Raw genomic sequence first — 17014 nt, forward strand, 5'->3', positions numbered from 1 at the left:
TTCCCTCAACTGAAACTATTTTTCATTCACCCAAATGAAAAATTATGCTCTCGCCAGCTTCTCAAATTCGACACTGTGCCTGTGTCAAAACTGAAGTGGGAAGGTGACTTGTTAATTCTGCGTGTTGTAAATTTCTTGCGCTTCTCTTCACAATGATTTCATGGAGAAGACAAGATGTAGGTGAACATTCAAGGAGTCGAACACGATCTTTGACGAATTGATCAAATTGATTCAAGGCTGTATAATAACGAAGATACCCAGCGTGTAATACAGGAACTAGGAATTACATACATGAACGAACAACTACAACTTTGCAAACTTTGTTTCTTCAACTGGGAGGCACTGGCAAAAGATTTTTTTTTTTTTTAATTTTATTTGTTATCTGCATGTGCTTACAGGTACAGTATTTACATTGTTACAAGTGTTAATTATTGTGTATAGGTAATATAAGTGTGATTACAAGTACAGTATTGACATTGTTACAAGTGCTAATTATAATATATAAGTGATGTAGGTGTGTTTACAAGTACAGTATTTACATTGTTACAAGAGCAGTATTTACATTATTACAAGTGCTAATTATAATATATAAGTAATATAATATAATATAATGTAATATAATATAAGTGTGTTTACAAGTACAGTATTTACATTGTTACTAGTGCCAATTAAAATATTTAAGTGAAATAGGTGTGTATACAAGTGCATGTCACTTATAATGCTTTGGAGGAGGGGTGTTTTTTCCTATTTAATTATTAAGAAAGATGTTCTATTCTGTATTAGGTTAACACTTTATCAATGAAAGTGGAGAGGTGAATAGCTTTGTTTTGCATCTTACAAGTGTAGATGTAGAATCTCATAAACAAGATCGTATAATTAAATTTCTTTAATAATGTTTTATCGTATGGGCTGGGCATGATGCCAAATAGTTTTTCTTCTATTGTTGGACTAAAATTCAAATTATTGACAGCATTAAACCAGTCGATGACGTTTTTAACAAAGCTCTTAACAAATTCGCAATCATTAAATGTGTGATCAATTGAATCATGTTCAGTGCAATAGAGGCATTCATCATCCGTTTTGATTCCGTATCTAAAAAGTTCCTTTTTTGTTACAACAATTCTATGAATAAGTTTGAATTGACATTCTTTTAATTTTGTTTCCTTACAAATGTTTTTCAGCAAGGAAAATATTTTTTCCCATGTCTCCCCATCCAACTGCATGGTTTGATTCCATTTCGTTGGGCCAGTTTGACACCTCACGTGAATTTTTTTTGTTAATTAAACAATAGAAGTCCCTAGTTTTGGCTTTGACTAAGTTAATTTCTGTCAAGTCGTCTAGTTGGAAAAGGGGGTTGTTCTCGATGTATGGTTCGCTTTCTGGTGGTAATGTGTTTTTCGCTTTTGTGGCTAGATGCTTCAGTATCGCACTTACAACTTGATAAAATTGGAGAAAGTTTGTTTTGCAAGCGAATTTGTTTTTAAATTCTTGATAAGACATAAACTGGCCATTGCTGTTCAACAGGTCTTGTATAAAAAGAATGTTGTTGTTAAGCCATTCACTGATGAAAATGGGCTTCCCTCCAACGAGGATTTCTTTGTTATTGAATACGATCATATCCTGTCCTCTGTCATAGTTATACAAGGTTTTCAATTCATTAAAAAATTTTAAAATGTCTTTATAAAATGATGGCAAACCGTCGATATATTTTGTGTCGTAGTTACATCTCAAAAGAAAGCTCAGACCACCGTATTTTCCTAGATAATGCTCTGGAACGGTTTTCCAGTTTTTTCTTCCCAGTGCGAAAAGTCTCGGAATCCAAGCTAACCTCAGTGCCTTTATCATAGTTTCTACATCGATCATACGTATACCCCCTTTATCTCGATCTTGATAGAGCCCTTCTCTTTTTATTTTGTCTTTTTTGTTTTTCCATAGAAATCTAAACAGTTTTGTTCTGATTATTAGTATTGTTTCTTGAGGTACATTGAGATTTGATGCTGAGTAAACAAGTTGTGATAGTGCCAGAGATTTTATGATTAGTACTCTCCCAAATAGTGTAAGGTCACATGCCCTCCATAGGTCTAGATTTGTTTGCAATTTTTGTAACTTGTGGTTGAAATTATGTTGGTTATTTCCCTTTTCGTCATACGAAACATGGATTCCTAAGATTTTAACTGGGTATGTAGCCATTTCAGTTGTAATGGATTGCCCTTATTATTTTTCAGTTTTCCCAACCAGAGCGCTTTTGTTTTCTTCCGGTTTAATTTAAGGCCCGCTAGCGTACCAAAGTTATTGATTATTTCTAAGGCCTTTTCGACAGAGGCCAGGTCAGCACACAAAAGATTTGTATCATCTGCATACTGGCTCAATTTCAGTTCTTTTCCTAATATTTCAATTCCTTTGACGTGTAGGTCTTGTCGGATTTTACTGGCCATTATTTCTGCTGAAAGAATAAACAAATACGGGGATAGTGGGCACCCCTGACGGACTCCTAGACGGCCGAAACCAGTTTGTCAAAAAACCATTGTTTAATGCTGCATTCTCTATGTTGGTGTAAAAGGTGCTTACCCATTTTTGAATACTCGTACCGAAATTGAAGACATCCAGTGTTCTCATTATAAAGGGCCATTCAAGTGAGTCAAAGGCTTTTCTGAAGTCTAGAGACACTAGAATGCCTGGGATGTTATGCCTCTTAGTATATTCCATAATGTCGATTATGAGGCGGATATTTTCCCCAATGTAGCGCCCTTTTATAAACCCGGTTTGGTCCGAGTTTACTAGCTTTGGCAGCGAAGCTTCTATTCTCCTAGCTATGGCCTTAGTTGCTATCTTGCAATCAACATTAAGTAAAGTAATTGGTCGCCAGTTCGATATTTAACAGGGAGCCGTCCTCCTTTGGTATAAGAGTAATGATGCCTCTTCTTTGGGAGATGGTAAGCTAATTTGTTTCATAAGCTTCATTGAAGCTTTCGACGAGGTTATGTCCTAGCAGTTCGAAAAAAAACTTATAAAATTCTACCATAAAACCATCCTCACCTGGAGACTTGTCATTTTGGAAAGTTTCTAAAACCTGTTTACATTCGTCGTATGTTAAAAGGCCTTCGAGTTCATCTTGCTCTTCATCAGAAAGCTTAGGCAGGTGCAATTCCTGAATAAAGCTGTCGTATTCCTCCTGTGTTGCGCTAGATGCTGATGTGTATAAATCATTAAAGTAGTTTTCAATAGCGTCTAAAACCTGGGTCTCACTTTTAATAATCATTTCATCCTCCATCTGTAGCTGAGATAGTCTTTTTATTGTAGTTTCCTCTCTCTAAGTTAAAAAAGTATTTGGTGGGGCGCTCACCTTTTTCCACCCATCTACACTTTGATCTAAAGACTGCTGCATTTCCCTTCTTGGTGTATATTTTTTGAAGTTCTGTTTTGAGATCCTCAAATTCGTTTAAGACCTGATCAATGTCAGGGGAATGAAAATTATTACAAATGAACTCATCTAACACCTGAAGTCGACGTGTTATTTCCATTTCCCTACAATTTGTTGATTTTGCTAAATTTTGGCTGAAAGAGATGGTTGCTGCTCTAATTTCCATTTTGAGCATCTCCCAAAAAAGCTGTTTGTCGGTTAACTCGGAGTAATAAGAGCAAGTTTGAAAATATGTTTTACATATTTTGTTGACATAATCTTCATTATTCAACAGAGAATTATTAAATTTCCAGAGTCCGCGTCCTCTAGGTGTTTCATTTGACAAAGACAATGATATGTAAATTGCTTTAGGTTCAGGCGCTATAGCAGGATAGATTTCACTCTTTTTGACGAATTGTGTCAAGTTTTTGGTCACCAAAAAAAGTCTATCCTGGATTTTACTTTTAAAACCTTAGATTCGTAAGACTACTTGTGCAATTTTGGATGTCGTTCTCTTTGAATGTCCATGAGATCCAGTATCTCCATAGTAGTCAGGACTAAATTTCTATAATTGGTTGCTTTCCAGGGCTTGCCACCAATTTTATCATTCTTTGATAAAGTGCAATTCCAGTCGCCACCTACGATCAGTGTAGTCAGTTCTGATTTGTCTATAAGACAATTATTTAGTTCTTGCAAAAATTCTAGTTGTTCACCTTGATTGTTTGGGGCGTAAATATTGCAGAGCGATAGCATTAAAGAGTTGATAACAATAGTAATTAACACGATTCTTCCGAACTTTTCGCTAAAAGAATTCTCGATTTTGTCTTGCACCAAGGGATGGATCAGAATGCAAACACCTTTGCTGTGTTTGGTGCCATGGGAAAAGAATATTTTACCTCCCCATTCATTTCTCCAAATAGTTTCATCGTTCACCTCAGAATATGTTTCTTGTAGAAAATAGAGTTTTGATTTTTGATCTTTAAGGTAAGAAAAAATACTCCTCCTTTTACTTTGCTCTCTTAATCCTCTTACGTTTAACGATGTAATGTCATAAGTTAGCTTGTTAGGCATGCAGAAAACTGAAAATTATGGTAAATTAATAAAGAAATAAAGCGAACACGAAAAGAAAAAAAAGTAAACGAAAACTTATTTAAGAGTTTTCCTTCTGGCCTCTCGGGCACCTGGTTCCTGTCCCCACTTACAAGTCCAAGAGTACATCATACTACTGTGGTTACCTTAGAGATTCTCCAGGTCAGTCTTTTCATAGATTCTGATTGGACTTCCCTTCAGGGAAGTTTTGACGAATATTTTCCGGTCCATTGACCATACAGATGTCAACAAACCATCCTTTCACTTTTGGTTCGCCTGTTTAAGGATATCCCGCCTGTAGGATGTTAGGTTCTCGTTTAGGTAGATTCATCCTGATTCTGCTCTAGTTGCCGCTGTTGAGTCGGGATATAGGTCAGAGACACAGACATGTTTCAACTTGGCTCTCCCCTTGTACATTCTTGTTTTCGCTTTATAGCTTTGAAACTTTACAATAATTGGTTTTACACCTTTCCTGTGGAGCTTGTGTGATATTTCGATGTCGTTTGGATTTATATCCACGTCTAAAGCCTCGGCAAGCTTAAGGACAACCTCCTCGGTTGAGGTGTACTGGCAAAAGATGCTGTGGGACAAAGTTTAATTCCTGATGACATTTTTTTATCACGTTCAAAAATTCCAGGGAAAGTTGAATTTGACGCCATAAAAGCGGAATGAACAAGTCAAAAGTTGTGGAAATATTACAATATATTGGCATGAACATGAAAGTGATCAGCACTAGTAGGACTACAGTCAAGATGGGTTTATTACATTAAAACACGCCTGTAGTTTGTCCATTTTTGGGTTCATGGGCAAGCAGGGAATTGCCCCGGGCAAGCAAAATTTGAGAGTTACTTGCCCAATGGGCAAGGTGGAATTCAAATATTTTTCGAGCCCTGGATATGGAATACTCAGGGAGCCCCCTACCCCAAGGGGGCCTCAAATATTTTTTCCAAGTTGTCCATGATATAGTTACAAAAAATAAAATAAAAAAAGTTACAATGTGATGTTTACTTACACTTATTTCTAGATCCTAACACCTTTCCTTTTGAGACGCTTGAAGACTGATGTTGAGTTGTCACTTCCACCAAAGAAGGAAGTTTTGGTTTATGCACCATTGACTCTAAAGCAGCAGACCTTCTACAAAGCTAGTTTAGACAAGACTCTCCCTGATATTGTTGGTGATAAAAAGGTATATTACGATCATGAAATCCTGAGGCTTGCAGCAGCATTAGTAGTAGCACTAAAGTAGTTACAGCAGCAACAGTAGCAGTAGCAGTGGTAGTGGCACCAACACCAGCCGTGGCAGTAGTAGCTGTAGTGTAGCTGTAGTTGTGACTGTCTTATATGTAGTAGGACTCCAATTGCACTAACCTGAAAAAGACAAGTCGAGGATAAATCTTAATATTTTTTTGGTTCATTCATGAAGAGCTGGAATGGACTACTGAATGATGTTCGTGATAATAGAGTGATTTAGCAACAGAACAGGAATGTCAGTTGATGACGGCACACGCAGCAAAAATACCTGCAAGGAACTGGGTTGACAACGCCGTCATGTTTTGACTGAAATGTGATTTAGCAAAGAGGTGTGAGGTGAATGCCCATGTTCTGGAATGATTTACTCATTGTTCTTTTGCTTTCCAAAGTTGTTGATCAATAACAAACAAACAAGGTGTTTCTCATTTGAATTTCGCCTTTTTGACCTATTACCTCACAAGTAACATGGAATGGTGTATATTCGTTTGATCAAGGGGATCGTGTTTACTGAGCAAAGCTTATATTTTTGGCCTTCAGTCCGTGCATTCGCTTTTGGTAAGTTAGATGTATAGTGCTGTAGTTATATAAGTCTTTTAAAAATTCTATGTATTAAACATAGCCTGAGTTTTATCTTGGTGTGGTCATGTATTTGTTTGCATTATATAAAAATGATGCAATCAAAATTTTGGCGTAAACCAAGGCCAAAACAAATCGCAGAAATTGCAAGTCTTGCCACTGTTCACTACGCTTTGTTGATTTCACAATATACAAACAAAATTGATGACGTGGAATTCGCTTGTTTATACGGTGCGATTTCATCAAGACTGACTTTTCCATATTATAAATTATTAACGCTTTGGCATTGATGCTTGGGATGAGTCAGAATGCTCGACTGAGATAAGATTTGGGAGGCAGGACCTAGTGCTACGTGAAAATTTGCAAATTCCAGACGAGATAGTGTGTTGTCAAAGATCTGTGTGCGAGGGAATGGAGGGAATGTGTATTCTCTTAAAAAGACTAGCGTATCCTTATCGTTAAACAGATATGGTGCACCGCTTTGGCAGAAATCTGACTGAGCTATGTCTTGTATTCAATGAGATGCTAGACTTGATCTACACAAATCATTGTCATCGTCTTAGGAACTGGGATAGGAATCCCTTTCTGCAACCAGGTCAGTTGCAGAGATATGCAGATGCCATTCACCTTCAGGGGTCACCACTCGAAAACTGTTTTGGTTTTGTGGATGGAACTTTGAGAAGTGTAGCTTGTCCAACGCAGAATGAGCCTGTCATGTATAATGGACACAAACAAGTCGACAGTATCAAATGTCAGATTGTTGTAACACCAAATAGTCTAATCGCAAACATGTCTGGCCCGTTTGAAGGCAAAAGGCATGATGATACAATATTAGGAACTGGAGGAAATGAGTCTGGTTTACTGACCGATACTGAGGTGCGTAGCCTTCTGCAATGGGGAGCCACTTTGTTTGTATGGTGACCCTGCTTATCCCTTCAGAGTACATCTCCAGGGACCATTCAGAGGCAACAATATGACTTTACAACATATCCATGAGTGAGGTCAGAGTGGTAGTGGAATTGTTGTTTGGGAACATAACAAATTATTTTAAATTTATTGACTTTAAATGCAAATGAAAGTTAATTTGAGTTCAGTGGGAAGCAGTCAAAATTTCGCATAAACCATGGATACTAGTAGTTTGATAAGGTGACGACGAAGTAAAATTTAGTTTAATATAGGTTTTAATTACAGCACGACTCTCTCTTCTCGTATCTTTTTAGCACTCCAAATTCAACATGCAAAAAGTGTAGACCAGTGTGGAAAGAAAGTAACATTTATTCTTACCTTTCCTTTGAATTAGAGCTGTCGTCCGTCAGTGCAGTAAAAATACAACAAAAGCAAAGAAAATTAACGAAAAAGATTTAATGTTATTGACTGCTTGAAGTTAAAATATGCAGCAAAGTTGTTTAATTAATTCACAGCTTTTGCAATTAGAGTTTTCCGAGTACCTTAAGGAAACATTTTAAACAAGAACCCACAAATTGTCAGAAACCCTACTCAAATTTAAAATCTGCGAGGAAATCTTTGCCCCTTTGTGTTGTCTTTTGGGAACTTGCATGAATCCGTACAAAAAATTATAGCGGTACATTTAACAAATTTCTTGAGTGAAAACAACACGAAAAAAAAAAACAATCACCCTGCAAATGATTTTTAAATTCATTTCAAGAGATAGTCTTACCTTTACAACTGGAAAAATTTGGAAGAATCTCCAGCGTTCCGGTTGCGACGTGAAAGCTATCGAAATGCCGTCCTGAACTTGTTGCAAGAACAACAACGCCAGCACCGGAAGTCAAAATAGACTGGCGTCCAGACTCTTCCACGTGCTCTCGTTCCCGTTCTGTTGTTAAATCATTCTATTGTTTATTTAGGACTGTTTAAAAGTGATTGTGTAAAAGTATCCTGGAATAGCATAGGTGATTCTGGATTTCTCCCAACATCCACGAGAAACTAAAATTAATAGGTTTGAGAAATTTTAAGGGGTAAAATTACAGTGAAACATATCCAAGGGAAACAACTTTTCAGTGTTAATTAACCGTACCATTTAAACAAGATACAACAACGATGTTACAAATTAAATCAAGTTCAGAAGCTATAGACAGAGTTACATTTATAAAAATGTCAATTTTTGGAATAAGGAAAAGTTGAATTTTTGTAAACGATGTGCACCAAAACGAAGCTAATGCACTCCACTAATCTTTGATTACTGCTAGTATTTTTGTTAGGGTAAGGTGTTTTTCTTGTAAATGCCTTAAATGTACAGCCACTGACCAGTTGTAAATTATATTTTATAATTAATTATTATTATATTATTAAATCATTATTAGATCTTCATTTCAATTTGTTGCGTGGTATTCATCAGTAATTTCAAATTTGCCCTATCACAGCATTTTGTAAGTTATAATCGAATGCTTTTTTTTCCAGAAAACAGATGGCCCAGTTGAGTGCAGTAGTACTGGACGAATAAAAAGAAAGGGCCGGCAAGACATCAGTTATAAACTCTTTTTTAGTGACAACATTGATGAAGATGAAATGCAGAACTATTATTCAAGGCAAAACAACAGGTTTGAATTAAGCTCACAGTTTATTCCTCCAAAATCAAATGTAGCCTTGTTTGAATATTCCCCTTGTTTGGAAAGCCTTGTCCTGTATAATTATTTTTATTTTTATTTGAAAACTACAGTCTAAGCTTGTGACGTTGTGTAAACCTGATTGGCAGGCCCTTTTTATCAAGTCTGGAATTTTAGCTTGAAGTTTTTTTCTTAAGTTCCTTGTCTGGGTAACTGCTGATACATGATCACCTTTCTTGTGGAATTAGTTTATCGAATCATTGTAATAAATAAATTGGGAATGCACACTGCATGTCCTGTTGTTCTCTGTCACGGTGCATAAACTGAATGATCATTATGTCAAGTTGTCGGTTATCAAGGGCTTCCAGATCATTTCTTCGTAACCTTTGCATTTTTTTTATTGCAATAACATAACATTACATACAAAAATTGCCTACTCTACTTACAATGTTAACATAACTTACAATTTAACGATACCAACAAAACTTACAATACTAACATTATTTACAATTTGTTACATTACTTTCATTTAGGGGGTTAGCTACAATAGGAGGCTTTCTCGCATATTGATTTGTGACTTAGACTTATGTTTCTCAATTTTAAATTTAAGAAAATACGCACGCTGATTGGTTAAAAATCGTGTTCCTATAACTCAATGGAAACAGAACTAGCATAAGCTGTTGACGTAATGATGCTGCGAGCAAAGAGAATTTACATTTTGATTATCAAAGTTAACAAGTTGTTTTCCTTGTTTTCGTCACATTGTTCTAAAAGAAATAGAAAGCATGTTCTCCATGTTTCTATCGAGTTATAGAAACACTCGTGAAAGTTTGGGAGAACTCGAAAAAGCATTTCTCGTTCTCCCAAACTTCCACTCGTATTTCTATAACTCGATAGAAACACGGTACATGTTTTCTATTTCTTAAATACAAAGGTGATTTTTCCCTCCAATCCCTAGTAGTATTGATGCCTGAAACACTGAGTTTTGTGTATTTGCACAAAGCCCTCCTTTTTTGCCAGACATGAAAACAAGGCAGATTACTATGAAATAGCAATAATATAGATCCCTCATGTACTTTTCTGTCTAGCAACAAATAATGCAAGATAATATTATTTTATTCTGGGTTCAGTGATCATGGATGATAATGATGAGTGTTTGATTGCAGGAATGTTGCCACCTGCACCAGTGCTCCAACTACAGTTGTATCAGTCTGTATGACTAATATCATGATGCAGTTAAGGAAGTGCTGTAACCATCCGTATCTGATTGAATGCCCTGTTGACCAGGAAACCTTACTGCGCAAGGTTGACGAAGAGCTGGTAACAAGTTGTGGCAAGACGCTCCTCCTTGATCGAATGTTACCTGAACTTAAAAAGAGAGGACACAAGGTACTACTTCAAGAATAATTAATTATCTTTCACTGCTGGAGCTGGAAATAACACTCTGACTTCAATGATAGAAATAGTTTAAATAATTATTAGAACTGGAGTAAATGATTTTATGGCTTTATAGTTTTCTTTTTCAATTGTTTTTATACTTGGAGGGTCTCTCCAACGATCATATGATACAAAATGTTTATACTATTAATCAACGGTAATAATTCTTATTGCGATGTCTGGTCACATTACTTTTCAATATTAAATTGGTTCCATTTAAGTATCCAAAGATTTGATTTTTTTTCTTCAATTACTCTGTAACTTTAAAATCTACCATGGAGTACTAGCTATAAAATGTGAAAACCAACAATGTTTCAATATTGGCTGAATGTCAGTATCATGTTTAAATGAAATGCTATAAATACTCAACACATGTACAAAAAACAGGTCATTAACAAAAGAAATGCATATGTTCAAGATGTTTTGTCAAACATAGAGTTCTCCATGAATGATCTCAGTCTGTGTACTCAAATTTGGATTTAATTTCTTTATGAACAGCATCTATTAGATGTGAAAATCCAATTTCCCTTGCCACTTTCTCTTTGTGCTTCCCAGAGAGAGCTTATCCCTATGAAGTAGCTACAAATGTATCAGCATTGTCCACAGTTCATTGTCCAAGACCTCCGTTTATGTCATAGTTCACAGTTCTATAGTTTCAAAGAGGGTAATAATTTGGGCTAGCAAAATGTTGAAGATTAACATTCCTTTCAACTTAGGTGTTGCTATTCTCACAAATGACCCGTATGATGGATATCTTGGAAGATTACTGTATCCTACGGAACTATGGCTACTCCAGGCTGGATGGGCAAATGAAAGTGTCAGACAGGCAGGAAGAGGTACTTATTACATGACTAAATTAGTTTAGAGGGCCAATAACTAAAATTGTAATCCATCAAATATTTTCGCTCATACGCGATTGGTCTTAACACGTCACGTGACCGAATATTCCCCAGCTGAAACTGGGGAATATCTGAGAATATTCCCCAATTTTCAAAACTGTGCGTGTTGCAAAAAAGATTTGAAGGATAATAAACACTATAGCCTCCATTTGGCGCGAAAATATGCTCAGATATTTGTCCTTGGACATTATCTGTTCCTCGAAGCTCACAGTTTACCTAGAGCTACGCTCTCGGAAAACTGTTCGCTTCTCGGAATAGATGTCCGCGGACAAATATCCTAGCATATTTTCCCGTCAAATGGAGGCTATTGTTTATTTAACCAATCAGATTGCACCATTGCCGCTCCAATATTCTCTCAGTATTGGACGGGGCACTGTCCCAAATGATCCAGCACGATCACTCGAGAAGATATTTGGTTGTTTTATAGCTTACGTCCCTGAAAGGATTTGGTTTAAACATAAAAGATTCCATTTCTTTTTCTTCCAACTCTCTTTCACCTCTGGTTTGTTTGACATCAGGCATGAGTATACGACTAATCGGCTCCCAATTAGAATTGTGCGCTTTTTTCCAGTTCGTGATCGTGGCGATTTTCTCTCATTTTCAGTCGTGTGAACCGTATTTGGAGAATATCGGACCTTGGTCTTTTTTGTACAAATCTTGCACTGTCAAGGACTCGGGCCGATATTCTCCCAGTATGGCCCTCACGCCTAGTTGAGGTAATTCCATCAAAGTAGAACTCACAATAGATTTTCTTTCAAACTTTACCTGTCGGCTGCTTACATCAAGAGAACTTAAATTTTGAAACAAAAAAGGGGGGCTCCGGTATTCGTTTAGGAGCAGGAGGACCTTCAATAAACCCCATAATTCCTTAAATTATCTGCTTTCAGAAATATTTATATATGAACCATTCACTATACACTTTGTGAGAGCAGAAAAATAGGGAGAAAGTTAAGTGAGAAAAACATGAATGGGTGTATTGCATCAAAGTTAAGGAGTAATTTGATGTGCGTTTCATGATAAAGGCACCCATATTTAGCCGACAGGCATTAAATACGTTCCAGGCACGCAGTGATCTTGAGAGCACATATTATCTTTTCCGAACACCAGCTATGCTCTCATTTAGTTTTTTACTCTGCAATAGAAATTGGTCTATGTTCACTTTATAGGAAAACGGTGATCGCAACATTTGAACTAAATAAAAAAAATGGTTGGGTCCCGGTACTCATTTCCGAGAAAAAAAAACGATTTTTGTCTCTCGCTAGCCGAGCCGTTTTGCAAAAGCCACCATTTTGTATATGTTGTGTATATGCACGCGCCCGTGAGAGCGCTAATGACGCAAAAATCGTGCGCAGTAGGGATGCGCAATGCAATTCTTAGGAATAACCTTAATAAGATATCTTTAACAGTTGAATAAATTGCAATAAAAGAGCGACTACATATCAAGTGCACAGCTTTATTTCCTGTCTATAAGGTTGAACGTTAAAATCATGAAAATTTTTGCAAACAGGTCTAACAGGGCTACGGGGTAAGATAAGTAGATGATTCTGCATACTGTGAAACGTCCTGCTGGTGACTTGAGTGTACAAAGAAGCATCAAGTATTGAGTGGGGTATTGTACATTACAATCAATCTTATTCTTCCGGTACATGATTGGTCTAACAATTTTTTCGTGTGATGCAACTAAACTGGAAAATATCAGTTATATCTCCTAAGTAATATTGTCCAAATTGCATTTTTTTTTTTTTTTTTTTTTAATTTTCCACTCCTCGGATTACAAATTTTGAACCTCTGTGAATGTTTTGCGTCCTTAGATAAAGAAATTTGAAGCTGATCCATCAGTCTTTGTATTTCTGTTAAGCACAAGAGCTGGTGGGCTTGGTCTAAACTTGGCTGTAGCAGACACTGTTATTATCTATGATAGTGACTGGGTGAGTTGCTGTTCATGATTTTCCATGATTTATGAAACTGCATATCTGACATTAAATCCGAAAATCCGTTTATTTTATTGCTTTGTACTAATAACTTTCAGTTAAGTAGTTAACTCAAGTGCTAATTTAAGATTAATTGCTTAATTTGTTTGTAATTTGTTAGAATCCTCAAATGGATTTGCAGGCTCAGGATCGCTGTCACCGGATTGGTCAAACGAAACCAGTTATTGTGTATCGTTTTGTGACTGCAAATACTATTGATCAGAAAATTGTCGAGAGAGCATCCACCAAGAGGAAACTTGAAAAGATGATCATTCACAAAGGTTTGCACGTAATTTGTTGCGTCTACAACTTGTTAGTCTGCATTGTATTTGAACTGAACTTCTGGTAAAGGAAACAAAAACATGTTACACCTCTTGACTGCACTGCGCTCTTGGAGAAGTTTATCCTTGTTTTTCAGTATTTTCCAAACCTGTAGGATGTTGTATTTTAGTGTTTTCACTCGACATAAGTCGGTACGAGAACTTATCCTTCACGGTTTTCCGACTCGTTTCCAGTTTGTGGTCGTTCCAGAAACACACTCAAGCAGCCTCATTCTGTTATACAAGATGTGAGTGAAAATATTAGAGTTATACCACTTTTTTAAATTTTGCCCTAGAAAATGGTGACTAAACAGCTGTTATTGTGAAAACTTCTTCCCTATTTTTGGATTGTGTCAGTTTGAAGGGTTTTGCTACAACCCTGAAATTATCTTCTAGTGGAGGAATTGTGGATGATGATTGCATGATGTTTGACAAAACGTGAAGTTATACCGTTTAGGCCCGGTTCACACGCTATACTTCACATTAGCTGAATCGAATTTGAATTTAGGCCAACCCAAATTAATTTAGACCGGCTGGATTGATTCAGACGCCGATCTCAATTCCAGCCCAACTAAATTCAACGGGCGATAAAAGAGCATTTCGATCAGCGCTGATACGTGCTGAACTCCCTTAAACATAGTAGACAACAACCAACAACGATCCAAAGCCATCTTGTGAAAAATATAAGAAAAGTCGCCAAAATAGATTAAAATTCAACATACAATTTCAACTTCCAACCGTTTTGTATGCCATGAAATACAACACAACTTGGGCAAAAAGCCCAGCTGCAATATTCAGGTTAATTCACAAATGCAATGTTCACACGTAATTCAAACACAAGCACGGAAGCTATGATGAATGCACATTGATCTTGAAGTTGTTTACCAAGGTGGCAGCAAGTACCTTGTACCTGAAAACAGGAAAACATGAGCTGCACAAATCAGCTTCTTCTCTGATGAGTGAAACCCACCAGTCTGATGTGCTGACGCACAATTTTATAGACATACTCAGGTCTTCAAAATATGTTAAAAATTGGTTCGGCTCATGTGAAGATCGGCATCTGAATCAAAGCCGGTCCTCAGCCGTTATTCCCGGTTAAGCCAGGCGTGAACGGCTGAGCCGATCCGAATTTAATGAGCCGTTTCGAATTGATTCAGACACCATACTTCACGCGAACTGAATTCAATTAATTTGATTTGGTTCTTGTGAAGTACAGTGTCTGAACCGAGCCTTAGCTAATGCTTTGTTTTCTGTTTTACACGATTGTTTGAAAGTTTGATCAACCGAATCATTCGAGAAAATCTCTGGAATTATGTATTGCATTTTGAACACTTTTCTGCTTTCCACGAAAACAAATGAATAGAAACATGTCAATAAAAGTTTAAGAAAGTTAGTTACTTCAGAGCTATCCAACACTTATTAGTTTGCTATTTGACTTTAACCAATTTTGGTAAACCTTTTTCAAACAAAAACCCTGTATTAAGCAGACATTGGAGCATTGACTGAGGGTGTGCCAGAATAAAGGTTTATCCTAATTTTTTTATTACCTGTTTCATTTACTGCAGGAGCCAGACATGGTGGCCTGTTAGTGTCCTACACCCGAGATCAAGCGTTCTGGGCTCAAGGGCAGAATACTCTAGCCTCACGGGCCTGTCTCCACCCTGGAGTAACAAGATTCTTGTTTAGGCATTACCTCTTATATGAACTGGCAAAGATTAATCATTGTTTGGTATTTGTGTTCTCATCACTGTAGGTAAATTCAAGGGCAATCAAGACACAGCTGTTATTGATGGGAAGGAACTTCGTGAATTGCTGGAGATGAGGGACCATGAGAAGGTAGTTTCCAGTGAAGATCTGGTGATGAGTGATCAAGATTTGAAGGCCCTGCTGGACAGGAGTGATCTCTTGACTAAAACTACACAAAGCAAACGGAAGAAATCTCCACGCTCCAAAAGAAACCAAAACTCTGGCTTGTTCCGTGTGCTGGACAATAGTTCTGATTCTTGAAGCACTTGCTCCTTTTGCAACATCTTCTTTGTTTGAGATTTTGTTACACTTCACTGGAAATAACATTACCTTTTGTGATGATAATTTTTTCATAGCTCTTTTTATAGTTGGTTTTGTTGATATTATATTATATAATGGTTTTGTTTGAACTCTTTTGCTGCATTTTGTGTTGTACATTTACTATTTTTTTAAGAATAATTATGGGAAACTTGATATTAAAATTGATTATATGGGCATTTTGTATTGTGTATTGTGTTTTCGTGGTTTCATTTGTGGTTGACGTGTTTGAAGACAAAATGCGATTTTCACGTAATGATAAACAAGTGAGGAAAACGGTTGTTTAAAAAGAACAATATCAAAATATGAAGACATGACTGATCAATCATGTCTCCGCAGTTCAAATACATGATCTTTCATATATTCACTTGTATTCTTCACCATCTATGTGCAAAGTGACCAGCTCTCAGTTGGCTTGATAACTCATTTCGTAGAGAACTGCGCTGCTATCGTAGACACTGGCAGATCTAGTGGGGTGGTGCAGGGGGTGCGCACCCCCTTGAGATAAAACCTTCTTCATATTCGCTTTTAAATTTGTTTATTCACCTGTCAGTTTACGCCATTCCTTAATGGTGCACCCCCTCCTAACAAAAATTCTGGATCCACCTCTGGCAGAAGTCGTGGGTTCGAATCCCGTTCAAGCAGGTCACATCACATCACATCACATCCGTTGCAGCTTCCTTTAGTTATGCAGATTCATTTTCATATACAAGTGAATATATGAAAGATCATATATTTGATTTGCGGAGAAAGATGTCATGTCTTCATTTCATTTTCATATATAAGGTTTTGTAGGAGAAATCGCTTGGAAAAAAATTACTAGGTGAAAAATTATTTTTACTTGCAACAATCCTGTGAAGAGTACTGGCTTGCTTCATACTTTAGAATTCACTAGAACAAAGACAATCTTGGTCGCTGGGGTACTTGCTTTGGTCAATTTGAATGAAACCAATCAGTTTGCATCAAAGGCAGCAAGGAATTTTAAAGAGAAATTTGCTGTCGTGTGGTCTTGTCTGTTTCAGCCACAAGCGACGTGATCGTGATCAGTTCTCTGCAAACTTATTTGTCACTGTTTACATGCAGGGAGGGTGTCCCGGCTGACCAAGTTACCCCGGGAGAGCCAACTTTTCATACATTTCTTCAGAAAACCAAGAGACATGATCAGTCTCTTGAGAAAACCCATTGAAGCGCTGACATGCTTGACAGGGTAACGCGCTTTCCTGGGGCATCCTCTCTACACCTACTTGCCTGAGCAATCTGAGCTATGAGGGCTATCTTTTTGCCATGTGATCGGTTTGTGCCGGGTTACCCGGCTAGCCGAGGTGAGAACCGAGGGTGAGAAGACCATGTTGTATTCCAAGGCCGCTTTTAACGTTGACTCCCTCTGGTGGTTACCCTCAATATAACGTCGAGTGCAAAATAACAGCACTAGACGCTGAAA

At 37.1% G+C, this 17014-nt stretch overlaps 1 protein-coding gene across 2 annotated transcripts in view; it reads left to right on the forward strand.

Moving 5' to 3' along the window:
* The window catches only part of LOC110054680 (lymphocyte-specific helicase-like), a 48455-nt gene extending 32703 nt beyond the window's left edge, over positions 1 to 15752 (forward strand). Inside the window, exons 13-19 of one of the 2 annotated variants that reach the window (XM_089279257.1) lie at positions 5514 to 5675; positions 8738 to 8877; positions 10050 to 10272; positions 11037 to 11156; positions 13031 to 13147; positions 13311 to 13470; positions 15263 to 15752. In XM_089279257.1, the coding sequence (XP_089135383.1) occupies positions 5514 to 5675; positions 8738 to 8877; positions 10050 to 10272; positions 11037 to 11156; positions 13031 to 13147; positions 13311 to 13470; positions 15263 to 15516 (1176 nt within the window). In that variant the 3' untranslated portion in view covers positions 15517 to 15752. The remainder of the gene's footprint in view (positions 1 to 5513; positions 5676 to 8737; positions 8878 to 10049; positions 10273 to 11036; positions 11157 to 13030; positions 13148 to 13310; positions 13471 to 15262) is intronic. The other variant, XM_089279258.1, reaches the window with a different exon arrangement.
* The last annotated feature ends 1262 nt before the right edge of the window (positions 15753 to 17014 follow it).

This window comes from Orbicella faveolata, unplaced genomic scaffold (genome assembly GCF_042242905.1).
Source record: "Orbicella faveolata isolate gen_17 unplaced genomic scaffold, um_ofav_v1 contig_47, whole genome shotgun sequence".
Lineage (NCBI taxonomy): Eukaryota > Metazoa > Cnidaria > Anthozoa > Scleractinia > Merulinidae > Orbicella > Orbicella faveolata.